Source organism: Mycetomoellerius zeteki, unplaced genomic scaffold, assembly GCF_001594055.1.
Source record: "Mycetomoellerius zeteki isolate Tzet28-1 unplaced genomic scaffold, Tzet1.0 scaffold114, whole genome shotgun sequence".
Classification (NCBI taxonomy): Eukaryota; Metazoa; Arthropoda; class Insecta; order Hymenoptera; family Formicidae; genus Mycetomoellerius; species Mycetomoellerius zeteki.
The window spans coordinates 37,904-48,319 of NW_017256062.1; the positions used below are offsets into that span (position 1 = coordinate 37,904).

Sequence of the window (10,416 nt, forward strand, 5' to 3'; positions counted from 1 at the left end):
ATGCACGTGTGACATTTTCGAATGATTCGCCGATCCCTCATATTTTAGATATTGATTTGGAAAGCTTCGCACGTGCGAGTGGGAATCATCAATTTATACTGAATACGGTACAATGGAGATCAAGCAGGTTTTTCTAAAAACACGCGCCGAATTTGGCAAACAATGCATTTTCGACATATGTGGTCCGCACTTGGACGAAGAGATCAAGCCAGATCCCAACGCTATGGCTCATTATATTATAAGATCTCACTGCAACCTCGACGTGCAGCACACCAAACAGTTTGCCTTACACGAGGTTAATTATTAATACTTTAATAAATTCAACACTAATTATTTGATAATAACATTAAAACTCGTTAAATTTGCAAGAAAAATTTGGCTTTTAGTTCATAGGTTGTTAATTTAATTTGCAAGATTATATACTTAAGATTTCTGTTATAATAATGACTTTAGCGTTACAATGTCGGATCAGATGTAAAAGAGAACGAACTACGACCCAACTTGTGGCAACCTTTCTAACTCAAGTTCAAAAACTCTACTAATATATTCAAAAATCAGCTTCGCTTTACTTTAACGAAACTAGACGTAACTTGCGGTAAAATTGGCGTCAGACTGACGCGTCTGACGGCGCAGCATCCGCGCATCTCGTAGAGTTCGCTACCTGATGCCACAAATGTGTAACTTTCTACGAAACTGCAACGTGGAAAGACGGTATATCACACGAATTTTACACGACCAGAACGTTTTGTTTTATAATGAGGCAACTCAAGACAGACATTCGACATTACTTTGAGAACAACAACAATTTCATAACTCATAATTTTAATATGAGTTCCACATTTATGTGCAGAATATCTCAAAAGCTTATTGCCATATGCTTATTGTTGGAAGAAATTAACCAATGAAATTGCTACTAGGAATATAAGATATATAAAAAACCATTTCGAATAATTATAAATTTTCACGTTTATTTTATCGTTAATTTTATTTTATTGTGTTAAGAAATGAGGAACAACTGAGGAGAAATAGAGTTGTCAGAACACATGCAATCCAGCGCTCAAGTCCGTGGAATTTCACATTACCGTCCTAGCAATCATTCCTATGGAATTCCAGGTCCAAACTGTCGGCAGCCAGACGAAGAGTAGTGGAATGTTTCACTTCGAGGGTGGTTGGCCGAAGGAAATCAATCCGAAAGACGAGGAAGTAACAGCAAGGTTTCGCAGACGAGTCGAGAAGGAAGAAGATTGGGCGCCGAAATTGTTGAATTTATTTCAAGTATATTAAATGAATTATCGAGAATGTTTGTGTATTATTAAGATAAAATTTATTTAATCAAAATTCTAGAGGAATATGAAGCTTCAAAATTAATTAATAATTAATAATTCTAGATAATTTCTAGATTAATTGTATGATATATACATATATGTATATATATATATTTTAGATATTGATACTACATCTTATTGCAGAAAATATAAAAATTACGTTATTTTTTTTCTCATAGAAAATGGAGTACAATATCCTTCAAAATGGCGCAATTAATATATACAAACACTATTTCGACGATATGATTCCTACAGAATTAGTAAAACCTCGTGGTCTCAGGTGAAAATTTAATTTTGTCATAATTAATTTATACTTTATGTACAAAGCTTATAAATAAATCATAATTTACTCATACACATAATTCACTCAAACACAAATTGATATTGTTAATGTGAAGCAAAATAATGTAGTAAAATGTATAAAATATTTATTGAAAGTATTGACAAATGTGGCCATAATCGTAAACAATTCAATGAGTTAAAGAGATCTGAATAGATCAGTTTCCATTGTCACACGTATCACACGACACGTCGATACCACAGAACTTCATGCGATTTCAGATGGACAATTTTAAAATGTATATATTCGTGGAGGACAAGAACGACTACGTTGGTTCGACCATCAAAAAGATTTAAAATTTAAACCCGGGCCGAGCCCGAAGGTATCCGAACATATGTCAGGATTCCGGAGTCGTAGTGGACGCGAATGAATTATGCATCCTACCGCTAAATTTGCTTTCCTCTGTTTTAAACTAACGATTTCTGTACGCGGGAACTGTAGACGGCTTTATACTATTTAGTAATTTAACTACTTTGAAAAAAATAGCACGGAAATAATAATTTATTCTTCCTTCTTTTAAAAGGTTAAGTGCATTTTTCATTAAGATAAATATAAATGTAAGGTAAAATAATACACATCAAATTTAATATTAAAATTAATAGATGGAAATTGGGGCAAGTACGATAAAAACAGAAATGGAAATAATACAGAGAATTTCCACGATGTAAACTAGGTTATCGCGGTAATACATTTATCAAATACAATATATTAATACCAAAAGGATTTATATATATTACAAAGTTCATCATCCACTTGCAGAATGAGGAATTCATATTATTTTTCAAAATATTAAAATCCCATATTTTTATGTCAGACACATTTTATACGGATATTATTTTAACGATATTATTATCACGTTAAAAGATATTCCTTTTTATTATAACAAAGTCAGTAGCAGTCTGGAATTCTATTTCAGGACAGTGAACGTCTACGAGGATCCTCAAACGCCGGTGAGATCGGTGAACAATATTTCTTGGTCGCCAGATTCTGGCAGTAAAATGGTGGTCTCATACTGCTTCTTTGGAATCGAGCCAGATTACAGCAACATTGCGTACATCTGGCAAATTGGTAGGTGGAAAAAGCGCGTAAAAGCCTTGACTGCATTTAAACGGCGCACTTGATTACGGTTGCACAACGTCCGCAATAAGTTCCCGCTCTGAACTTACATCAGCGTTTTTAGACCATTTTTTTACTTTATGCAAATTGCTTCGATAAATAACAATCTCATTTCACGAAAATTCATGTAGTTTTTTGTACATTAAGCTTCTTTTCGATAACCTTCTAACAAAACATAGCCTGAAATTTTTATTGCTCTAAATAATGTAAATCTTACAACAAAAAACGTATGGAAAATACCAGTCGATATAATTCCATTATGATAAAAATAAATTAAATCCATAGTATATTATTCAATATATTACAATAGAAATTGTTGATATATCATAGCTCTTTTATACGAGAAACAGACGTTTCCTTCTCATCTCGACGCAAAGTTAGATTAAAAAGTTCTACGTGAAATGCAGTTTTAGCGATCGAATATGCCAATTCTCTTTATATCACGCTTTCGACACTTGATAAAATGTTGATCAATCAAGCAACAATACATTGTTACTGATTCATTGAATGAGAAAAACGCAATGTTTTTACGTCAGCAATTACAATCATCTTACTATAACGAGTGAAACACTAGCTAAACAACACACACGAGTAAATCGGGCATGAAAACCCAACGATATTGCATTTCTCGCGTATCGGAAATGGAATGTAGCTACACTTTATTCAACGTATGTATTTTTTAACGATACGGCTCTAATGGCTTAAAATCGGATTTCACAAGCGTAACTTTTTAATCTTTTAAAAATAACGCTATGTTTTTCCATTCGTTTGTACGATCGTCAACCGAAATGTCGCGAAACTGGATCTGAATATTCGAAAAACATATGGTAGACAATCCAAATAAGCCATGGATGGCATTGGAGGCTCCATCTGCCACGATGGTCAGCGAGTTTAATCCCCGAGATCCTTCCATACTTGCTAGCGGCTTGGTGTCAGGCCAAGTTTGCAGCTGGGACGTCAGGACTGGCAGCACTCCGGTTCAAATGTCTCATCGTCAATTCAGTCATAGGTAATTTAGACGTGAACATGCCTGGGTGCGACGTCGGAACTTTAGATTTCATAATTCAGTACCAGAGTGCCCCGTTCTTCGTCGGTCTAAAGAGTATTTCGCGCTCACGCGACAAAATGATGAATGATTAAAATGTTGTTCTTGTCGCGTTTCCGCTCTCAATTAAGTTTCGTTACATTTTTTAAGTGACATTTGCCACGTCGTACGTGATTTTTCTTTTAATATCACGCGCTTGCAACGGCGACCCCAATCATCTTTTTTTTTATTTCGTTTTATCTGTGAAAAATGCAGCGACAGTATATACGAGAAAGATTTTTACTTTTTCCTTGAAATAATTATATGATATAAAAGAATATAATTAAATTAATAAAGAGATATAATCAAATTTCCTTTATAAAATATATTATACTTTTTAAATGACGTATAAGAATTCTGTATTTTTGCCTGAAGGGATTGCGTGACAGCAGTAAAGTGGATCGCTACGAAGAGTAATACGGAGTTTTTCTCTGGTTCTTCGGACGGCCGTGCTATGTGGTGGGACACCAGGAAGTTGCGTGAACCAACCGAAATTCTCGTGTTCGATCTTCAGACACCAAATGAGCAGAAGATAGATCGGGCAATTGGAGTTTCATCAAGCGACTACGAACCAAGCGTAGGCACGAAGTTCATGTTTGGTTTGGAAAATGGCATTGTAATCAGTGGTTCGAGAAAATCGAGAACGCCGGCCGAGAAAATGGCCTTGAGATTCAACGCTCATTATGGCCCGGTTCTTTCCGTTGATCGCAGTGGCTTCAATCCAAAAATCTTTCTAACGGTAGGCGACTGCACAGTTCGCGTTTGGGCGGAAGACACTAAGGATAATAGTCTTGTATCAACAAGGTATTTTTTTCTTTCATTTAAAACGAAACATTCAAAGAAATATTTGCAAGAATACCAACAAAAAATAACAACAACAAATAATTACAAAAATGTGATAACTTCAGTATACAACATTTATTTACGAAAAATTAATTATCTATTATTATATTTTATTTGTTAAATAAAATATAATAATAGATAAATCAAATTAATAGTTCTTGTACCAAATAAAAATATACGTATTTAATAAATATTAAACTGACACTATTCGAATAAATATTTATTAAAATTTAGTACATTTTTCTCTCAGTGTACTGAAATAATCATAAATAGGCAAATAATTTTTTATATCTTAAAATGTAGAGTCAATTCTTGTGGCAATAGGAATGAAATCACCTATTACAATTGTTTGTCAACTAGAATAGAACATAATTGAACATAACGTGATAAAATCTAAAATTTTCATATAATTATCTGAATTTTCTTTAGATTTATAATAGAAGGCCCACAATGTGGCTGCTGGGATAAAAAAAGACACTCTACATTTTACGTAGCGACGCGTATCGGAGTGCTGGCTGTATGGGATCTTCTAATAGGACTACAAGAACCAATCTTGTCAGTAAAACTATGCGAGCAAAAATTAACTGCGGTCGCGTCACATGAGATGGGGTCTTTACTGGCCGTCGGAAATTCTGCTGGCAATGTTTATCTCGTCGAGTTGACGGAAGCACTATATTCGTTTGATAAAAATGACAGGAACGATTTTACGTCGGTGAGTATCGACAATTTGTCTTTTTATAAAATTGCACATGAAATTTATTAGCAGCATGCAACAGACAGAAGTTAAAAAATCTCTGAAATAATATTATGAGATATAACGATATCTGATAACATTCTTTATTCGACAAAAATGTATAACCAAATTAATCTTTCATTTATATATAAATATTTAAAATTCATTACATTATAAATTTAATTGCATCATACTATAAATTAAATTTGATAAAAACATAATTAGTTAAAGAGAGAAATAAAATGAACGTGATATATATTCATTGCATTTAACTGACGCCAGTATCTGGAGAGATGTTCTCGTTTCGTAAAAGCAATAGATACACGTATGAAAGAAATCAAATTAGCGAGAACTGCTATGGAGGAAATGTCAGAGCTTGCGTTGGTGGATCCGAGAGAAAAAAAGAAGGATAAACGATTAATAAACGATCGTAATAAACGAAAGGAAAAAGAAAAATTAAAAGAACCACGAGAGAGAACTAGAATTATATCCAAGAGAAAGCCTAAAGATGAGTTTCCCGAACTTCAAGAAGTGGAGGACAAATTTTTTGAGATTGTAAAAAAGGTAATATCAAAATAAACATTCGATAATACTTAAAGTATTATATATCTAATAATAAATATCATTTTGTGATCAAAATATATTTCAAATTAAAATTTCTAGTCAACCAGAAATAGAGTTTAATAACTTTTGAATAACAATAAAAAATTAAAAAAGTTGTTCAGTTAAATTTCCATAAAGATATTGTACTTTGTGTTGTAAATTTAAATTTAGCATAAAAAGTCGCGTGTCGTTGAATATATTTAATTTCACACTATATTCTTCTTCCTTCCAACGTTTTATTTTCAGGGTTTAATAAAATTTCTAATATATCACACTCGCGCGGTCAGCTAACCGCAATATATTAGAGAACTTTTGTAATATTTCATCTATCTTTCATTCGACTGCGACCTTTTACTCTTCGGTATGATTTATCGCCCATGCACTGTCGCGCGAAATGTCGCTAAATAATAATTATGCTCGACAAAATTTAATATAGCTATTAGATGTAAATCCATAACATTTACGAATTATATACTATTAGCTATTAATAATTTTATATCAAACCACAAATGACTGATTTGATATTTATTAAATCAATCATTATTATTTTTGAACAATTTTATTATTTTCTATTTCTTATTGTTACAGTTCTTTATCTCAAATTTGAATATTATTATTAATTGTATCCAAGCAATCACTTATAATTTGTTACTGCTTGCAATTTTAATTGGGTGAGAAACATAATACAGTTAAGACAGCGTAGCGACGCATATATGTTTTTCCCCATTTTTAAGTTTTAACTATTTTAGATCTAAATTTAATGAAAGTATAACAAAATTTTACGTGTAACAAAAATTACTCGCAATTACAATATCCAAAACACAAAAAATTTGAAACATATATAGGGTAAGCCATTAGAATCCGGACAAAATTATTAAATTTGAAATTTCCTCCATATTAGAATTCACCTGTAGCTACTACTTTGCATTGCAGCGGGCAGATACGTGAATGAAACATTTTTAACTTCAAAGTAGTCAAGTCGATTATGAATATCATATGGAGGACAGCTTATAAGCGAAGGGCAGCGATCACTGAAAGTTTGTGCGCCGGAAGGACGCCAAGAGAAATAATAACGTTTTTCGGATATCCGAAATCAACAGTCTGTAATGTTGCCAAGAGATATGCGGCTTCAGAGGAATCCGAGGAATGTTCTCAGGCAAGGAAGAAACACGCGAGAGAAACAAACAAGGATTCCGGAACTCATCCAAAGAGTCCAAGAGCTTATTTTGGAAGACCCAGGGATTTCGATTAGGAAATTGGCGGCCGTTTTGAAAGAAAGCTATTCGAACGATTGTTAAAGAAGATTTGAGATATACGTCGTACGTTCTTAAAATATATATACCTCAAATCTTCTTCAACAATCCGACGGATATTCGAATAGCTCTCTTTCAAAACGGCCGCCAATTTCCTAATCGAAATCCCTGGGTCTTCCAAAATAAGCTCTTGGACTCTTTGGATGAGTTCCGGAGTCCTTGTTTTTTATCATCGTGTATTTTTTTCTTGCCGAGGAACATTCCTCGGATTCCTCTGAAAAAAGCTGCATATCTCTTGGCAACATCACAGACTATTGATTTTGGATATTCGAAAAACGTTATTATTTCTCTTGGCGTCCTTCCAGTGCGTAAACTTTCAGTGATCGCTGCCTTTTGCTTATGCTCCATGATATAATTTATAATCGACTTGACTACTTTGAAGTTAGGAATGTTTCATTCACGCATCTGCCTACTTCAATGCAGGCTACGGTCCATTTGATGCTACAAATGCTTTGAAGCATTTTTTGATTGGTCAATTAGTAGATAAAATTCTTTCTTTCGATTGGTCAGTCAAATGCTTCGAAGCATTTATAGCGTAAAGTAGATCGCACCCGTAAAGTAGCAGCTACAGGTGAATTCTAATATGGCGGAACTTTCAAATTTAGTTTTGTCTGGCTCAGCCTGTATATATCTTATACAGCTGCATCTAATGCCGTTGAAATAATTGAACGCACATAGATAATTAAACAAATAAATAACTTTATTTATTATAACTATTGATTTAATCTATATCGTATTTCCGCGTCTCATAGGAAAAACAAAAATATGAAGACATTGATGATTTAGATATTTTACCTTCGAAAGTGAGTCGTATCATGAAAAGAGTCGTTAGTCGGAAAATCGAAAAGGATTCGCATTTGCCGATAGATGAAGCAACAGGACTCGAGACGAAAATACCACCAAAGAAAATATTATTCAAAGAGCGAGAAAAATATCCAAAGAAAACCGAGACCATCGAAATTTCTAAGGCGGAAATAGCGCAAGACGTTGAACAGGAGAAAGCAATGGCGGAAGAGCCCTTGCCTTTGTTGGCGGAAGAGCCCTTGCCTCCGTTGGTGAAAGCGATTGTAAAATCTCCTATGCAGGAAATTAGCAAGAGAAAGCGCAGAAAGAAGGCGCGGAAAAAACGACCAAAGCCCGTCATTTTCAGGTTGGCGAAGCCATGTAAAGTTGTTGTTTGCAAACCTGACATTTGCTGCCGCAAGACTGCATTTAGAAAAACTAGGTATGACGCGTAATTTAACAAGATGGATATAGATTTTCCTTTATTTTTTAATTAAAAGAATATTTAAGACTATAAAAGTACTATTAACAAAGAAAATTTTCGACAAAAGTTTTCAACATGATCGACTTTATAACTTATGTAATAGATATATATAAAAATACCTTAATTTTCTTTTTTTAACTTTTTTGTATATTATGATGCTTCATAATTAATCTAAAATTAATTAATATTTAACAATTATGTCAATATATTAATTTATAACAAACATTCTATATATTATATAAATTTTTATTAATTTTATATTCATTTTATAATGTATAATATGCAAAGTACCTTTTTATTTTATCACGTTACATTACATCCCGTACTATATTCTAATAAAAAAGTTAACATATCAGATAGAAAAACTTGACTACTCGATTTTATTAAGATTGATAGAATCTTAGTAAGATTTTACTTTTGAGATTTCCTGACGTCACTAGAATTTGAATGATTCTCGCTTTAACTTATTCTGATCCAACTATCATCTTTCTTTCTGTCTCTCTTGACTTTAAAAGCCACAAGAAAAGGATATATTGAATTGTCGGCGTTAGGTTTACAGATCGAGCAGCCAAAGATCATGAGAAATGGGGCGAGGTCGACGAGAGAATGAGATCGAAGGATGACATCAGAGCGAAATTGTTAGTCAAGGACAAAATGAGGCGGAAGAAAAAAGAACGCTGGACGAAGTTTCTGCGCGTTCATAAGCGCAAAGAGCTAACTAGAAAGTACAGTTCGGAAGAAAAAATTCGTTTCTTTCAGAAGATGATGGTACCGCTTGTGGAATTCGCCGACATGACGGAAGATGTGAGGAAAGCTAAAAAGGAGATCCAAGAAGCTAACATGGCAAGGAAACTCACCAAGAAAGCTTTGAAAAGCAGGTTAGTTCCGGTTTTAGGTTTTTCGGAATTGGACTTCAACTGATTTATCTTTAGAATTTTATTTTCGGAAGATTTCATCTTCGTCGAACTGTATTCCAGAAGCTTTTTAATTTTCTTTATCTTTCGCTTTATTTAAATGCAATTTTTTTATTTAAATTTATTGATTATTCCGAATATTATATTTGTTACTAATATTGGACAATGAATCGTAAAAAACAGAGACAATACTTACATTTAGAAACAAACATATTTCTGTAAGAATAGAATATCTCTATCGAGCTTCTATCATTTCAACAACCCGCAGACTCAAAAATTGAATTTTTCACCGTCCAATATTTGACTACCGATAATTCAGCGACGATATTCCATACAGTGCTGCAGTAGCGGAAAAATCTCGAGACATCCCTAGAGGATCGGGAAGGGGTAAGGAGGATTTTGCCAAGGAGGTCACGAGCACGACAAAGAGGATCCTTACGGCACGAAAGGCAAAGAAGGTGTGTCGTACGGTCGTCATGACAGATCCTTGCGTTCCCTGGGAACCACCCTCGCTTCCGGAGGATCTGCAGATACTTTTCGAAGGTCTTCCGCCGAAATCGATGGAAAAAAAGATGAAACCCGGCATGGCTTGCATGGAAGAGATCGAAACCACTCGCGTTAGAGTTTATCCACGGATTTCCGATTTCCAATCCATCGAGTAATGTTGCATTATCTGAAGCGTTCCTAACCTTTTTTATGTCAGTGCTGCAATACTATTTCTAAAGATTTTTCTTTCTTTAATTTAGAGAAAGAATAATATCTCATACTTACATAATGAATATTCCTTTTTTAAATCATTTTTTAATAATTTGTATCGTATTTTATACAATTAATTATAAGATTAAGAAGTTTAAATATATTATACTTAGAGAGTATAA

The 10,416-nt window shown here is 33.6% G+C and overlaps 1 protein-coding gene across 1 annotated transcript; it reads left to right on the forward strand.

The window, feature by feature from the left end:
- Positions 1-10,200, forward strand: LOC108728306 (dynein intermediate chain 3, ciliary). Its single transcript, XM_018456798.1, has 11 exons — positions 1-295; positions 1,114-1,275; positions 1,505-1,605; positions 2,582-2,733; positions 3,613-3,790; positions 4,241-4,669; positions 5,138-5,420; positions 5,724-6,005; positions 8,110-8,582; positions 9,176-9,502; positions 9,876-10,200. The coding sequence occupies exons 1-11, from the start codon at positions 113-115 to the stop codon at positions 10,198-10,200; spliced, it is 2,895 nt and encodes a 964-aa protein (XP_018312300.1). The 5' UTR covers positions 1-112.
- The last annotated feature ends 216 nt before the right edge of the window (positions 10,201-10,416 follow it).

What these genes read in the sequence shown, in the direction of transcription:
- LOC108728306 (XM_018456798.1), top strand. Translation starts at nt 113, where the DNA reads ATGGAGATCAAGCAGGTTTTTCTAAAAACACGCGCCGAATTTGGCAAA. An exon ending in AACAGTTTGCCTTACACGAG is followed by an intron (nt 296 to 1,113) that starts GTTAATTATTAA and finishes ATGGAATTCCAG; the next exon opens with GTCCAAACTGTCGGCAGCCA. An exon ending in TTTTTGAGATTGTAAAAAAG is followed by an intron (nt 6,006 to 8,109) that starts GTAATATCAAAA and finishes CGCGTCTCATAG; the next exon opens with GAAAAACAAAAATATGAAGA.